Source organism: Equus quagga, chromosome 10 (genome assembly GCF_021613505.1).
Source record: "Equus quagga isolate Etosha38 chromosome 10, UCLA_HA_Equagga_1.0, whole genome shotgun sequence".
NCBI classification, from domain to species: Eukaryota; Metazoa; Chordata; class Mammalia; order Perissodactyla; family Equidae; genus Equus; species Equus quagga.
In genome coordinates, this window is record NC_060276.1 from 72,195,121 (window position 1) to 72,213,192 (window position 18,072).

General features: G+C 42.9%; 1 protein-coding gene across 2 annotated transcripts in view; it reads right to left on the reverse strand.

Annotated features, from left to right (window-relative positions):
• Positions 1-17,221, reverse strand: part of AR (androgen receptor) — a 160,422-nt gene extending 143,201 nt beyond the window's left edge. For both annotated transcript variants that reach the window (XR_006890313.1, XM_046673462.1), the window contains exon 1: positions 14,983-17,221. Coding sequence is in view for 1 of the 2 variants with exons in the window: in XM_046673462.1 (XP_046529418.1) it covers positions 14,983-16,499 (1,517 nt within the window). In the remaining variant the exon portion in view is untranslated. The remainder of the gene's footprint in view (positions 1-14,982) is intronic.
• Between the last annotated feature and the right edge of the window lie 851 nt (positions 17,222-18,072).

Sequence of the window (18,072 nt, forward strand, 5' to 3'; positions counted from 1 at the left end):
GGTTTATGCGACCTCTTCACCTAATTAGAGGTTGGACAATTCTTCAGAGGTGGCCCAAAATGACAAGTTTGAGAAGATGCTTTCTCTTATGCCCTGCCAATTTTCAAAAGAAATGCCTAAGTAGTTATCACTTATATGAGTTCTGAGATTGCACCTTCTTTAAAAAAAAAAAAAAAAACCTGGAGAGAAGCAGACTTTCATAGTAGCCTACTTCCATTTACATAATAACAAAAAAGTTATATTCATGAGTTCCTATGAGATCCCACACAACCCAGTGGGCAGTTCCCCTTTTTATTTAGGGCAAATACCATATGCTGACATTTCTTCCCTGACACTTGCGTTCCTTTTGTCCAATGTCTAGAAGGAGATAGATTCTTATCACTGTCCCCATTCTCTGTACAAACTTGGCGATGCAGAAAGTTAATTTTTTAGAAAAAGGTGAGGAGCAGGGCAATACAGAAGGAGTAATAGAGGGAGACAAATCAGTGTGAGAAGGGAGCCAAAGTGATAGAATGCGAAGAGGTCTGGCAGTCTGGAGTATTAAGTTCAAGCTCTGGTTCTGCTGATTACTCACTACATGACCTTGGGCAAGTATCTTTCCTCCTAAGAGCCCTTAAAGGAAGCTTGTATATTTTAAGGATAAGAGTTGCTCAATGTTTGAAGTTCAGGCACAATATTTTTGTATTAAAATAATTCTGTAGTATGAGTAGCACTCCTTTCACTAAATGTAGTGGAAAAGAATGTAAGTTGTGGAGATGGACTGCCTAGATTCTAATACAGACTCTTCCACTCACTTGTTCTACAACCTTGGGCATGTTACTTAATTGTTCTGTTCCTGTTTCCTCACCAGTAACATGGAAATGATAACAGTGCCCACGTCAGAGAATTATTTTGAGGATTAAATGAATTAACACATGTAAAGCACATAAAACAGTTCCTGACTCCAAAAAATCAGCTGTTTAGTTTTTCTTATCTTGGTAGCTCTCCTATTTAAGCATGCATTTGATTGCCCAGATTTGTAGTGGGCTTTGAGATTTTCAAACACCTTGGGATCTCTAGGCCTTTTCCAATAATTTCTATAGTTCTGCTTTCCAATCCTTATTGTAAATGATCAACTTCTTTCCACCACTCCCTTTGTGTCCCTTCACCTTCACTTTAATCTGCAGCCACTCAGCTATTTGGTAAGGATCAGGGGACTGTAACAGGGGCAGTACATAATGAAGTCCATCATTTGCCAGTCTTCTGGGATGGTAGAGGTGAATGGCTGGCTAATCTGAGAAGCTGCTGCTATTACACAATGGTTAAAGCCTCATGGTTACAAGCCAGACTTTCTGGATGTGCACACAAGCTCTGCTATTTCCTACCTGTGTGACCTGTGGGCAATTTACCTAACCTCTCTGGGACTATTTACCAAGGTTGTCGTGAGAATTAAATGAGTTAATCCATGTAAGGCACCAAAATTTGGCACACAGTAAGTGCTATCATTATTATTGCTATTATTATAATTCTTTTTTCTGAGTGGGGAATCACTTTTCCAACCTAGACTTTTCCAAGGAAGTAACAGACAACTAACTGTCAGAACAGGCTCTGACTAAAAGGCACTAGCTTTCTGTGTGACTTTGGTCAAGTTCCTTTCCATCTTGTGCCTCAGGCCCCTCATCCATAAAATGATCTAACTGGACAAGATGGCCTCCTTGGTTTCATGAACTCCTACATCCTATGATCTCAGGCCATTTCTGTTCAGATTCTCTGTAGGTTCCAGCTTTGATCAAAGCTCAGTGGCCTTTAAAAGTCTGCTTACTGTGTTTTTCATGGATAAATTATTTTGGTATGTGGTTCAGTAAAAACACAATAAAAATATTTTGGTCTCATCAGAGACAGCAGCCAATTTGTGTGGTGTTCCAGTTTATTCACTATTTAGTTTAATTACCAGGTTTAAGATTTAAGTAAGAAGAAGAGACACACTCTCTGCCCGAAATGAGGTCTCGGAATAACACCAAGAAAAGAAGCACCAAGTTGGAGTCCAGGAGAACTGAGTTTGCACTCTCGTTCTGTTGCCAGCTTGTTGTTTCACCCTGACAAGATTCTACCCTTCTCGAGAACTCTGTAAAGTAAAAGGCGAGAGAGGAGAGGGCACCAAAGGCCTAGGTGATCTCTAAGGTTCCTTTTAATCTCCTTGAAGAGCAAGAAAGCTGACGGCACTGCATCAAAATTAACTGAGAAGAAACCATCAGGATGTTCACTAGATAAGTCAAACTTTATACATCCAAAATCAAACGCTTGATTCCTACCACCTTGCACACACATACCTGCTCCAACTACATACAATCTTCACCATCTCAGTAAATGGCAATCACATTTTTCAAACTGCTCAGATCGAAAGTTTGACAATTAGCCTTGACTCCTTTCTTTTTCTCACAACGAATAGCTAATCTGTCAGTAAATGTTGTCGGCTCCACTATCAAAACACATCCAGAATCCAGCCACTTCTCATCTCCCTCATCAATACCACCCTGGTGTAAGCCACCATCATCTCTCACCTGGATCACTGAAGTAGCCTTATCTCTCTGCTTACCTCTTGCTCCTACGGTCTCTTCTCCACCCAGACAATATGTAAACAAACAAATGTATAAAATATCAGAGTGGCAGATGTTATAAAGAAGAAGGATTCTGTTAAAATAGAGGTCAGGTCATGTTACCCCTCTGCTCAAAACCTTCTGATGGCTCCCCATATCAGAGTAAAAACTAAAGTCCTAAGGAAGACCTGCAATGCCCCTCATTAACTCTGAGCTCATCTCTTATCACTCTCCACTTACTTAAACCAGCCATATAGGCCTGCCTGCTACCCCCATCACACGAAGTATGCTCCTCCCTCAGGTCCTTTGTAATTGTGGTTGCCTATCTCTGGAATATTCTAACCCCGGATATCTCTATGGCTCACTTCTTCATTTCCTTCAGGTCTCTGCTCAAATATCACCTTCTCAGTAAGGCCTTCCCTGAACAACAAATATAAAATAGTCCCTCCCATATCAATCTCTATCTCCCCCACCCTGCTAAGTTACTCTTCATGACACTTATCACTCTCTGACATTCTACATATCTTCTCTCATTAAACTGTAAGCTCCACGAAGGAAGGAATCTTTGTCTGCCTTGTTCATTGCTGTATCACTGGTGCCAGTACAGAATTTGGCATATAGTGAATGCTCAGTAAGTATTTGTTGAATAAATGCAGTCTATAAAGTAGGATAACAAGCATATTGGTACCCAGCACTCCCAAACAATCCAGTCCATCAGTCTGGTGAGTGGATAAGAGACCCAAAAGCCTTAAGAGCTTCACCAGTTTCTATGATTGATGCCAGTTAAGGTTTCCTTTGCCTCTCTGAATCTCCTATTTCTTATCTATGAGATGAGAGAGCTGTGTGATAAAAAAAAAAAAAGGAACATTCGATTTGAGGAAAAAAAGAGCAGGACTGAAATCTCAGTTCTGTCACTTTGAAGCTGTTTGACTTTAGACATGTTACCTAATCTATCTGAACATAATATTCACAATAACAGTATTATAATAGTATGAAAAGTATTCTAATACTGTAAAACCTGGCTACTTGTATAGGGTAGAAATGAGGATGAAATCCAGAAATGGAATATGAAACTGTTGTAAACTGTAAAGTGCTAATGGAACATGTCCAATGTCACTGTTGCCTGCTCCACATTCAGAAAAAGGTATCAAGGAGTCAAACAGTGTTACTAAAAAGGTTTTGCACTTTGGGAAAGAACATCTCAGATAAAATACTAAGTACCACGGTAACTCATTTATTGTCTGGTTGTAGGTGGTTCTGGCTCAAGTTATCCCGTGATGTGTGGAATCCACCAAATGCGGCCAACCATTCCCAGGGAAATCCTACCACAGGACACTTGCAGTCCCCCTAGTGGCCAGATCGTGGGACTACACTTCCACAAGCAAGGAACTTAACCTACAGAAAACAGAGCCCATGATTAAGGGGAGGTGAGGGGCATTTTGAAAAGCTACATCGTCTAATTCAGCAAAGCCTTTGTAAAAAAAGTTTTCATGTGTCCCTTACTCCCAGAATTGTTTGATTTGTGCTTCTCAATTCCCTCCCTTAACCAGCACTCTAAAACCCCATTTATACAGAACCTCAAAGCAAGACACCATGATCAATGGAGACTTTGAGAATAGAATTAATAATTCCTTTTTTTTTTAAAGACTGGCACCTGAGATAACAACTGTTGCCAATTTTCTTCTTCTTTTTTTTTTTAAAGATTGGCACCCGAGGCAACAACTGTTGCCAATCCTCTTTTTTTTTTTTTCTGCTTCTCCCCAAATCCCCCAAGTACACAGTTGTATATTTTAGCTGTGGGTTCTTCTAGTTGTGGTATGTGGGACGCGGCTTCAATGTGGCCTAATGAGCAGTGCCATGTCCATGCCCAGGATCCAAATCGGCGAAACCCTGGGCCACCGAAGCAGAGCACATAAACTTAACCACTGGGCCAAGGGGCCAGCCCCGAATTAATAATTCTTGATATGGCCACCACACTGGGCATCTTCACTGCTGTCATGCCAAACTTAGACCCACTAATCACCCTCAATTTTAATTCCTCAAATTATTGCAGACTTGTATAGTTGAAGATACTGAAAAATGTTCCTAAAAGTGCAATGGTATAGCCATTAGGTTTGTGTAAGCAGCTGGAGTCATAATTTTATGTTTTTATATGTTGTTCTCTGGAGAAAGTAAATGCCACTACTCCTTTTGGTGTGTATTTCTAGATGAGAAAGAAACTAACTAACTTGACTGGGGTAGCACGGTTGGAAAAGGAGAAATAGATTTCAACCCCTTACTTGGGTTTACTCTTTATTGTCTTTCCAGAGGTACCACCTCCTAGTGTTTGACATATCCACCAAGACCTATAATCCATTGCTTGAGTTCAATGATGTCCCCACCTAATCCATAAAGGATAAGAGGTAGCCACTGGTAACACTGCTGACCACTTCAGCCTACATCAATCCATTTCTTTTCTGAATGCTTACATTTAAAAAATCTGTACCATACAATCCAACATGTCATCATACTGGCATCATGGTGGTGCCATTCTACTTTGTTTTTGTTTTTTTAATAGCTATAAGCTCCTTGAGTGCAGTGAACTCAATATTTTCCCTTAATTGTGTCCCCTTTACTCTGATCTCCTCCTAGCACACAACTGGTCATATAGCAGGTGCTTAATGAAAAGTGGTTGACAAATACTTTTTAAAAATCACTTTATTAGAGTCATCTCTAAAAACAGCTATGCCACAATAGGACCTTTTGTTTGGCGGCCTGCAGTTCACTTACCATTATCAGGACACAATAGCTATAGCTGTTTAGATATGACTCTTAGCTTAGGGTGTTAACGAGGTCGAAGTTCAGTCCTGTTATAGGTGAATCTTGTCTCTGCTTCATAGTTATGGACTGCATTCCCGAAAAGAAGCCCAAATTATATGAGAGTAAATGAACCATTTCCTCATCTAGAAATACACACCAGAAGGAGTGGCGGCATTTACTTTATGCAAAGATAAACATAAAAACATAAAACTATGACTCCAGCTACTTACACAAACCTAAACATAAGCCAAATACAGCTAGTGATTTCTTTAGCCTTGTTTGCATTTGTTACCTCTTCATTTTAGCTTTCTGTATAGAAATGATTATGATTCCTCATCCCCTTGCTAATAGTTCCCAAACCCAAATACTAAAAAGAGGACTATTAACTGTATAAACCTTATTAGGATTCTTCCTACTATTCTCTAAAGATGTGAAAATTTTAGAGATATTCTTCTATTCACCCAGGATAGGGCTGGTATTGCCAATTCCAATTCATAGCTGAGGAAAAGTGTCCCCATGAAGACTTCATACAGGATGACACAAACTATGCTTTAACTTTCAGCACAGCAGCAGAAGCCTTCTGCCTTTTCTGTGCGTATGTGTGAGGAAGATTTGCCCTGAGGTAACATCCATTGCCAATCCTCCTCTTTTTTTGCTTGAGGAAGATTAGCCCTGGGCTAACATCTGTGCCAATCTTCCTCTACTTTGTATGTGGGACGCCTCCACAGCATGGCTGATGAGTGGAGTAGGTCTGCACCCTCGATCCGAGCCTGCAAACCCCAGGTTCCTGAAGTGGAGCATGTGGAGCTTTAACCACTCGGCCGTGGAGCCAGCCCCAGAAACCTTCTGCCTTTTAAATCCCAGAGGCATTCAAAATTCAGGTACTTTCAGCAAGGTTGCAGGATACAAGGTCAATATACAAAAATCAATTATATTTCTATACATTGGCAATGAACAATTTAAAATGGATATTAAGAAAACACTTTCATTCATAATAGCATCAACAATTAAAATATTTAGTAATAAATTTAACAAATGAAATGTAAAACTTATACCCTTAAAACTAGGAAACATTTTTGACAAAAGCAAAGAAGACCTAAATAATGGTTATGGGTCAGAAGACTTAACATTGTTAAGATGGCAACACTCCCCAAACTGATCTACAGATTCAATGCAATCTCTATCAGAATCTCAATCAGCTTCTTTGTAGAAATTGACAAGCTGATCTTAAAATTCATACAGAAATTCAAGGGGCCTAGAATAGCCAATAATAATCTTGAAAATGATGAACAAAGTTGGAGAACTCACACTTCCTCATTTAAAAACTTACTAAAAACCATACAGTAGTTAAGACAGTGTAGTATTGGTATAAGATCAATGGACTATAGTTCAGGATCCAGAAATAAACCTTCACATATACAGTCAACTGATTTTACACAAAGGGTGCCAAGACAGTTAAAAGGGAAAAGATTCAGCAAATAGTACTGTGATGACCGGAAATCTACATGCAAAAACATGAAGTTGGACCCCTAGTCACATTTTGTGAGTTATATAAAAACCAACTCAAAATTGATCAGAAACCTAAATTTAACAGCTAAAACTATAAAACTCTTAAAAGGAAACCTAGATGTAGATCTTTGTGATCTTGGATTAGGCAAAGCCTTCTTAGATACGACACCAAAATCACAAGCTACATAAGAAAAAAATGGATTAGACTTCATCAAAACGAAAAACATTTGTGTTTCAATGGATACCATCAAGAAAGTAAAAAGACAATGCACAGAATGTGATAAGATATTCACAAATCATAATTTGTTACAGGACTTGTATCCAGAAGGTCTAAACAACACTCTTACAATTCAGTAATAAAAAGACAAACAACCCAATTGAAAATGAACAAAGGATCTGAATAGACATTTCTCCAGAGAACATATACAAATAACCAATAAGCACATGAAAAGATGCTTAATATTATTAGTCATTAGAGAAATGCAAATCAAAACCACATTGAGGTGCCACTTCACACCCACTAGGACAGCTATAATTAAAAAGACAGACAATAACAAGTATTGGCAGATATGTGAAGAAATTGGAACTCATACATTGCTGGTGGGATTGTAAAATAGGGCAGCCACTTTTGAAAACAGTTTGGGAGTTATCAAAAGGTTAATAAACACAGGAGTTGGCCCCATGGCATAGTGGTTAAGTTAGGCATGCTCCACTTTGGCGGCCAGGGTTTGCAGGTTTGGATCCCAGGTACAGACGTATACCACTTGTCAGCCATGCTGTGGCAGCCATCCACATACAAAGTGGAGGAAGACTGGCACAGATGCTAGGTCAGGGCTAACCTTCCCCAAGCGAAAAAAGAGGAAGATTGGCAACCAATGTTAGCTCAGGACTAATCTTCCTCTCAGACAAGGGAAACAAAAGAAAAAATAAACAAGTGGGAATTCATCAGACTAAAGAGCTTCTGCAAGGCCAAAGAAACGAGGCTGAAAACAAAGAGACAACCCACCAACTGGGAGAAAATATTTGCAAATCATATATCTGATAAGGGGTTAATCTCCATTATATATAAGGAACTCACACAACTGAACAATAAGAAAGCAAACAACTGGATCAAAAAGTGGGCAGATTGGATGAACAGATATTTTTCCAAAGAAGATATACAGATGGCCAATAAACACATGAAAAGATGTTCAACATCACTAATCATCAGGGAAATGCAAATCAAAACTACATTAAGATACCACCTTACGCCTGTTAAAAAGGCTATAATCACTAAGACTAAAAATAATAAATGTTGGAGAGGGTGTGGAGAGAAGGGAACCTTCATACACTGCTGGTGGGAATGCAAACTGGTGCACCCACTATGGAAAACAGTATGGAGATTCCTCAAAAATCTAAAAATAGAAATACCATATGACCCAGCTATCCCACTACTGGATATCTACCCTAACAACTTGAAATCAACAATCCAAAGTAACATATGCACCCCTATGTTCACTGCAGCACTATTCACAATAGCCGAGACATGGAAGCAACCCAAGTGCCCATTGATCAATGATTAGACAAACAAGAGTGGCATACACACACACATGTGCGCGCGCGCACACACACACAATGGAATACTACTCAGCCAAGAAAAAGACAAATTCATCCCATTTGCAATAACATGGAAGGACCTAGAGGGAATTATGCTAAGTGAAATAAGCCAGTCTGAGAAAGACAAACACCAGATGATTTCACTCATATGTGGAATATAAACTCGTACATGGACAAAGAATATAGTTCAGTGGTTACCAGGGGAAGGAGAGTGGGGGGTGGGTACAGGGGATGAAGGGGTGCACTTATGTGGTGACAGTCAAGAAATAATGTACAACTGAAATCTCACATTGATGTAAACTATTATGAACTCAATAAAAAAATAATTGAAGAAAAAAAATATATATACTCAGGGAAAAAATAAACTGGAAGAACCTTACAAAGCAAGAGGTTATGTCTCAGGGTGCAATTAGAGATGACTTGTTTTATTTTGTAATTTTGTAAATTTATGTCATAACTTTTCTCTATTTTCCATAATAAACAATAATTACTTCTATAATCAGAAAATAAACAACAGTAATTTTTTAAAAAATTATCATTCATTAAACAAATATATGGACCAAGAGAACAGATTAGTGATTACCAGAGGGGAAGTGGGTTGGGGGCAGGCATAAAGTGTGAAGGGGCACATATATACAGTGATCAACAAATAATAATGTACGACAGAAATTTCACAATGTTAGAAACTATTATGAGCTCAACAAAATAAAAAATAAAATGAAAATGAAAAAGAAAATGTTAAACACAGAGTCACCATATGACCCAGAAACTCCACTCCTAAGTATGTACCCAAAGGAATTGAAAACACTTTCACAAAAAAAAACTTGTACGTGAATATTCACAGCAGTATTATTCATAATAGCCAAAAGGTGGAAACAACTCTAACGTCCATCAAATGATGAACAGATAGATAAAATAGATCAGATAGATCTATATAATGGAACGTTATTTGGGTATAAAAAAGAATGAGGTACTGAGGTACGCCTCAACATGGATGAACATTGAAAATATTATTCTATGTGAAAGAAGCTAGTCACAAAAGACTATATACTGCATAATTCCACTTATATGAGATGTCAGAATAAGCAAATCCACAGAGACCAAAAGTAGATTGGTGGTTGATAGTTGCTCAGAGTTGGGGGTGGGAGTTGACTGCTAAGTGATTAAAACATTCTAAAATTGATTGTGGTGAAGTTTGTCTAACTCTGAATACACTAAAAACCATTGAGCTGTACACTTTAAATGGGTGAATTTTACAGATTGTGAATTATGTCTCAATAAAGCTGTTATTAAAAAAATAAAACTCAGGTACTGCATGATGTAAATTGGCAGCATTCTCAAATAACCAGCACTTCAGAGCTATAAGCTTATTTAGATGAGCGACTCTCAACCCTACTGTGGCCTGCGGGTTGGCAGCAGGAACTGAATCAGTGTGAAGGAGAAGGGGTGGTGGCACCCATCAATCTGCAAGGAATTATGTATAAATCACAGTATGTCATCTCTATGAGCAGCCACTGAAAGTAGCCCTTACTGAACAACAGTCTAAAATACCATCAGAAAAACTGCTCTAGAGAGGTTCCCCGCCGTGGTGAACAAATGTTACAGAAAACGCAACTATTTCTACTCCCACAACTAGCAAAGAGGTGTTCATTAAGCACTCTCCTAGCCTACTCAAACTTACGTAAGTGCTGGTGAATAAACTGGAAGACCCTTGGTCTTTTCTTCGAAAAGGTTGGTATATAGATATGAAATTTCATCATTCTCTTCAATATGACGAATGCCAACCACTATTGGTAACTGTTCAGAACTTTACAAGCAACGAAAAAAAAAGTCAATTTTGTGTTTAGGACGAGAATAGCTTACTCGGAATTCAACATCTCAGAACTTGATGGAATGCTGGCAGGGGGAGTCTGAGGTAGAATAATTTAATATCTTTCTTTGTTTTCAAATGATTAACTTACATCTAACATCAGCATGAAAGTACACTTGTAGCAAGCAACCTCACAAGCAGATTAGGTATTGCTTGTGAAAGTGCAGCGGAGGTCTGACCCAAACAGAGCTGTCTCAGAGGGAAGAGGGCTCAGTTATTCTCAGGCTTTGAGAAAGGGTTGCCAAAATGGCCAGTAGAGAGAGAGAGAGACAGAAATCAAGAGAGACAGCAGCCGGAAAAATACTTCATTACATTGCCAAGTCCTCAAGCCATCTCGTTCAGCTCCCTCAGCAGCTGTTGAATCAGGCTCTCACCTCAAGGTAGAAAAGCCTCGCTATTCATTTTGCAATCCCTTCAAAGTCATGCAGTCTTAAAATAGAGGTTCTGGGGTTGATCTGATCTCTTACTCTCCAGATTTAAAAAAAAAAAAATTCTTTCGGAGCATGCCACAAGTGTAATGAGAAAAATATCCTGAAAAGTAGAGAGAATCTATATTTCAATGTCAAAAACATGAAAGGAGTGGAATGAAAGAAAATCAGGGACAGGCAGCACTTAAGGAAGCTGCAGACAAAGAGAAAATGGTGGAAGAGTAAGTGGTAGGGAGAGGTTTCTTTTTCCTCTCCAACTAACCTCACAAAACTCGATTTTTGTTTGCTTTTTGTTTTTCAGAATCATGATTTCAGATTTGGTTATAAAATAAGCCCCTTGCTTGCCACACCCATCCAGCATTCTGCTCCCTGCTTAAGCAGAGTTCCGACGGAACTGGTGGTCTTGATGTTACCATGAAACTAATAATGATAATAATAATAATAATAATAAAATTGTCCATGTCCTTAACTTCAACTCACATAATCCCACCAAGAGCCGCCATAGTACAAGTGAGACTCAGGAGACCAAAGAATTCTGTTTTAAATGCATATATGTACACCAGATGAGAAAATTAATACAGGGAAGAAAAACACTTAAAAAAGAAAATTAAAAGTGTGAGTAAATTCAATATATTATATCAAAGTTTACAGCTCAAAGAACGGAAGTCTGATGACGTAAAACTAGCACTGGCAAGAAAGCACCCCAAAGTGACCCTGCAATCGGAAGGCTGCAGATTTCTTGGAAAATATTTCTCACTGATGTTAACCTTTGGCTGAGCTGAGAGAAATAGTTTCTGGACAACCAAGAGGAGCCTTCCATCCCTACCTCTTGTACATATTTCCAAATAGGGAATGACGCAGTGTGGTTATTTGGTCCTCAGGTTCTGATTACTGGTACCCAGACAGAACTCACCACCTATTTGTTGACCATGGAGAAAGGATGCTACTTTCCAACGTATTGACACTCAAGCCCTACGAACAATAGACCGTCAGTCTATCTTGGTCCCAAAGCAAACTTCTGCTTTACAAAATAGACAAACTGCTCCTCACAAGATAGTCATAAAAAGCTGCTTAATAACTGAGGAGTAGAGAGAAGATAGAAAGAGGAATTAATAAAATGTCTTTTTAAAAAATAACCAATAGAGAAAGGCAGGATTTGCCAATCTCAAAGCACTACAAAAATACTACCTATAATGAAGACCAGAATAAATTACCAAAAGAAAAATTAAAATGTTCTTTTTGTATCTGGATAAATTATCTAAACCCCAAATCTAATTCCTACACAGCCTCTCCTGGACCTCAACTCCCAAGAATAAATATTTGTCATATTATTGTTCTGCTTGCTGGGATATAAGGGGCTCTACTTCTGTCAAGTGGGACAGTGGTCAATTAAGAAAGCTGTGGTCTTGTTTGATCTCTGAAAGAAGGCAGGTCCATAAAATATCATCAGGGTTGTACACAAGCCTCATCACTTTTTACTATTCCTTCTGTTCAGACCACATGCTAAATTAAATAAAAAAGCGGGGGGTGGGGGCACGTTCGGCCTCTCTCCTCCCTGCAGAAACACTGTAGATGTATAAAGTTATTCAAGAAATTACTAAAGTTAAAAAGAATCCCCCCTACAATTAACTAATGTGTATGAACACACACAATTGGAAAAGGGAGGAATCCAACAGGTTATTGGAAGCCTCTACGATTTTGAGATTTTAACTCAAAGTTGGCAAATAATGCATGCAATACAGAGAGGGTGGAAGTTCTGGTTTTGGCTTAAAAAATCCCTTGCCTCTCACCAAACTGTGCCCCTACAAAGAGAGAGAAAGAAAAAGAAAGTAAGACAATTTCAACTTTTAGATTGGGATTGGCTGCACTCTGATGAAATTGAAAATTTTCAAAAAACTGACTCAAGGATTTTCTATATCCTAGAAATGAAAATTCTTTGTCAGCTCACAAGATAGGAACACCAGTTTTTCCTTTCACTAGACTTCCACAACCAGTGCAGCAATCGCAAACCAGGAAAGATTAAATAATCTTGTACTTTCTTTGGATACTGCTAAATTTTCACTAGTTGAGGTCATTAATTTAAGCAGGTCTTTTTAATAGGGAAGTTTTTCCGTTAAGACCTGGGATAAAATCACCTAATTTACTGTACACCTGATGGGAAGAACTTTTTGTTGTCTATAACCACCTCCTGAAAATTTCAGGTTATGTCTTGGAAGACACACATCTCAACAAATATGTGGAATCATTCATTTCTTCCCTGTTAACTGAGTTAGTGGTTGGGGGGGTGCACGCAGAAGAGGAAGGATCCAGTGACTGGGTTACATAGTAGGTCAAGAAGCTCCTTAGATATTTCCCCTCCTCCTCCTGGAAAAGTTCACAGTAGAAGAGGGCTCCGCTGACTAGGATAGCCCTAGGAAAAAACTAAGCCTGCCGAGTAAATCTGTTCTTATAAAATGAAGACCTTTTATCCCATGGTATAACCACATTATGAAATTTTTTTTAACTCCAAATTAACTGAGTAAGACTTTGACAATATAAATGAACCCTCTGAAAGTCCTGTAAGCCAAACGTTAAAAAGCTAACAGGATGTAAAGCCTCGTACGAAGCTGTTTCTTCAATAGCCCCCCAAAAAATATTTTATGAAGTCCTATCCTCCTCTTTCTGTGCCAACACTGTGCTATCAACCTTCAAAGAACAGAAGTGTCAGTGAAAGGAGGCAAACCGATAGATTTAAGTTGTCAAACAAAGATGCTAAAGCTAACAAAGAAATTTTGGAAAGGTCACAGAGAAAAGAAAATAGTTACAGAAACAGAACAAGACACAAGTCCGTGGGAACATCACTACCCAGCAGACCTGAGGAATTAGTTCCCCAGTAAATATTCCCTTCCTCACTGAGATAAACTAATATCTTAGTTTGCTTTTGGGGAAAAATCTTCAACATGGTCTCCAAGAAGCTCAACAACTGTGGTAAGGAGGAATTTTTAATAATCCAGAACACACTGACGACCACTTTGCTCATGTCCTAACTAAAACTCTTAGGCAAAAGTATGGCTCATAGGTCCCTAACAGTTCTTACTCAGTTTGGTAGCAGTCATGTTTAAAATGTAAGCATGTAAGCATGTTGAAAACAGTCATGTTTTAAAATGTAAGCATGTCCTTAAAATGAAGGATTATATTGAAGAACCTCATTCCTCCCACTCAAAAGCAGATTTCTGAGCACACTGGAATAACAGGAACTCCTTTAAATTTTTTTCCAACACTTTTATAAGTCAACTCAAATCTGGCTAAATTGTTCTTTAAAAGAATATTCTCCTCTTTATAGATCTGATGCAAACTTGAAGTAGGCGACTGTGATCTGTTATAATCCACAGAGAAAATAAATACTTTATAAGAGAAAACCGACCCAAGGAGCTGCTTCCAACATAGTCAACCTGTGAGGGCAAATCCTGCCCAGTGTTTACCAAGAAAGCTGTCCTTTGGTTTTCCCCTACCTTTGCCTGCTCTAATTGTGCCTGGTTGGATTCTCTCCGCTGAACTCCAACCCTGGCACAAGTTTTCAGTTGTTGCCAGGAAAGGGACTTCACCCCTTCTTCACAGAACAGCCCTCAGAACCCAGAGACCACCTTCTTCCCCAAATACAGGCACTCCATTTTATCTCTTTGGTGGAAGCGGGCTGAGAAAAACTTGGGCCAGTCTTTTTGCCTCTAACCTGGCAAGACTGGCAACAGGCTGGAGGGCAAACTCTAACAGACCCTAACCGGAGAAACTGTCCAAATTTCTTGTCCAGGTTCTCAGATTTAGGGGAGGAGAGGAGAAAAAGTAGTGAAGGGCTTAACACCTTTATTTCCAAGGTGGTCCTTGCAACTGGGTTCAAGTTTAGAGCCCTCAGGACATGGAGTACTTCTAGGCAGTGAGGATTTTAGGAGGCTGGAGTTGGGAGGGTTGTCAAGGAATCTGGAAAGGCACCAGCATCCAGGACTCACAGCGGCGGGGATTGGGGCGCACAGTGAGGGTTCAGACCGCGAAGACCGAATTTTTGGCAGGCCAGGAGTCCAGCGAAGGCTCCAGATTTAGGGCGGCCCTTCCTATGAAACCCTGTTGAGCTCTCGCAGGGGCAGACTGTTCACGCGGGAAGGAACGAATAGATGCCTCAGAACACAGACTGACTCTAACCTGAAAGACATTCCTAGTAGGAGAAACTTACCGCATGTCCCCGTAAGGTCCGGAGTAGCTCTCCATCCAGGGACCCATCTCGCTTTTGACACAACTGGGACTTGGATAGGGCACTCTGCTCCCCATGCCGCCGGGATACCACACATCGGGTGGGGGGAAGTCGCCTTCCTGGCCAGCCAGCCCCTGAGGTGGCCGAGTGTAGCCATAGGGGGCTACAGTACCTGCCTCGCCTGCGCTGCCACCCCCGCCCCCGCTACAGGGCCCATACAGCTGGCCTTCTTCCGCTGTGAAGAGAGTGTGCCAGGAAGAGGAGGCAGCGGCTGAGGGTGAGCCTGAGCCCGGTCCCGCTGCACCCCCGCCGTGCAGGCCCGCCAAGTCCCCATAGCGGCATTGCGCCGCCGCGGCCCAGGCACTGCCATAGTCCAGCGGGTTCTCCAGCTTGATGCGGGCGTGAGGATGGGGAGGCGGCGCAGGGGGCGGCGGCCCGGGCAGGGCTAGCGGAAAGTTATAGTAGTCGCGACTCTGATAAACTGCTGCCTCGTCTACTGCTCCAGGTTTGTAGAGAGACAGAGTGGATGGCAGCTCAAGCGTTCCGGAGCCCCCGGCTTCGCCGCTTCCAGAGCAGCCCAGGCTCTCGCCATCCAGCCCTTTGGCGTAACCTGCCTTGAAAGGGGAATATTCAGCAGTCTCTTCGGTGCCCTTGCCTGGGCCATTATCCAGCAGAGAACCTTTGCATTCCGCCCGCGGGGCGCAAGAAGTGGGACGCACAGCGGGTGGACCTCCCAGGAGCGGGGCGTACATGCAATCTCCCCGAAGCTGTTCTCCAGGGCTCAGATGCTCCAATGCCTCCACACCCAAGCCCATAGACACGGACACTGCCTTACACAACTCTTTGGCACTGTCCGAGATGGTCGAACTGCAGCCTAGGTAACTGTCCTTGGAGCAGGTGGGAGCCCCGGCTGCCTCCCTCGCTCTCCCGCTGCTGCTGCCTTCTGATACTACCTCCTCCTGCTGCTGCTGCTGCTGCTGCTGCTGAAGGAGTTGCATGGTACCGGCTTCGCTCAGTATGTCTTTAAGATCGGCGGAGCAGCTGCTTAAGCCTGGGAAAGTGGGGCCCAGCAGGGACAACGTGGATGGGGCAGCTGAGTCATCCTCGTCCGGAGGTGCTGGTGGCTGCTGCTGCAGCCCCTTGCTGGCGGCCAAGGCGGCTCTGGCCTCTGGGACGCAACCGCTCTCCGGGTGGCCCTCGGGGGCTGAGGGCTGTTGTGAAGGCTGCTGTTCCTCCTCCAGGGCCAGGTAGCCTGTGGGGCCTCTGCTCTGGGTTTGAGGTGAGCCATCCTCACCCTGCTGCTGCTGCTGCCTGGGACTGGTCTCCTGTTGCTGCTGCAAATGGGCGCCGGGAGGTGCTGCGCTCGCGGCTTCAGGGTGCCGGGGGCCCGGGTTCTGGATCACTTCGCGCACACTCTGGAACAGATTCTGGAAAGCTCCTCGATAGGTCTTGGACGGTGGCCGGGGGTAGACCCTCCCCAGCCCTAACTGCACCTCCATCCTGGAGCTTGGCTGAATCTTCCACCTAATTCCTTTATCCAGCCTCCCCTTCTTTTGCTGAGAAGAGTTCAACAGGCTGTGATGCGGTAGTCCTTGCAGCTAGCTGCCCACCTGCGGGAAGCTCCTGGGGAGGAAACTTGCAGAAATAACCACACGAAAGCGCTCTGACAGTCTCAAAGTCTCTTGCAGAGGAAAACACGCGCTGGACACGATCTGCCCTGCTAGGCTCACAGTCTGTTCCTAAATACTTTGGAGGGTAGATTCAAAAGATGCTCAAATCTTGAAGGGGAAAAAGAAAAAAGGAAAACCCTCTGCCTTCAAGTTCAGTGTCCCCTGAAACAGGTGCAAATAGGGACCCAGTTATGGTCTTTTTGGTTTGGTTTGGTTTTTGGTTTTGGTTTGTTTTGCGGTTGGTTGTTGTTGTTTTGGCTACTAAAGCCGTGACTGTCTTTTTATCCTTTGATCTCTGGCCTTGGAAACTGGCGGGGTACAGGGAGGGGCAGGGGGAGGTGGAGAGGGAACGAGGGGAACCTGGGGGCCAGACCCGCGTGCTTCCTAACTAACCAGGTCCCGGCTTCAGTGCTGAAGCGGCTCCCCGATCGCCTGGCTTCCCAGAGCCGTCTTTGCAACGTGCAGCTAGCTCGCCAGTTTGTAGCCAAAGGGAGTTACCTCTCTGCAAACTCCGGCTGGCCGCGCTGGGCCAACTGGAAGGGAGGGTTGTGGGGGGGGGGGGGAAAGGGGGGGGGGGGGGGGGGGCAGCAGGGGGGGGGGGGCCGGGGGGGGGGGGGGGGGGGGGGCGGGGTGGAGGGTTGGAGGACAAAGACAGCCGTCAGTCCTACCCGGCACTTTCTTCGCTTCCTCCAAGTCTCTAGCAGCTTTTAAAAACTTCACCGAAGAGGAAAGGGCAGCTCCGGGGCAGCGGCTTAGAAGCCGCCGCACTGCAAAAGGCGTTGGCTGTCGCCAGAGCGGGTCTGGGGTTGACGCGGTGGCTCCCTTCGGCTCCTGTCCCGCACTGAAGCGGCTCCGTCGCCTCCTGTGCCTCCAGGCTTACTCGGGACCCTCTGGTTCTCTCAGCAAGCTGACTCCCCAGGATCTCAGAGGGGGCGCTGGGAGGTGGAGAGCAAATGCAACAGTTTGCTAGTCGGGTCCCGCCCCCGCTGGGGCGGCCTCCTTGCCTTCCCACCTCCTTTCTCCCTCCCCTCCCCTCCCCTTTCCGTTTCTCCCCTCCCCTCACCGCACGCTAACGCCGGTTGGCTTCGGAGAAACAAGTGCTGGCGCAGCGTGGGTGAGGGCAGGAGAGTATTGCTCTACCCGAGGAGGACCCCAGCTCCCTGAATACTTCCTACTTTCCTAGACCAGGTTTTAGACGCCAGGGCTGAAGCTTTAACCCGGAGCTTTATTTTGAGGACAGGGCTCCTGGAGCTCCAGGAGGCTTGCTCTTACCAGATTTGGTTCTTAAGTCCCATCTCAAAACAGAGACTGTGCCTGTGAGGGAAGAGAGAGGGAGTGGGAATGGGCAATAGGAGTACCAGCTTCTTTGAGGGACTATGTTCAGGGGCTACCAAGAAGCACA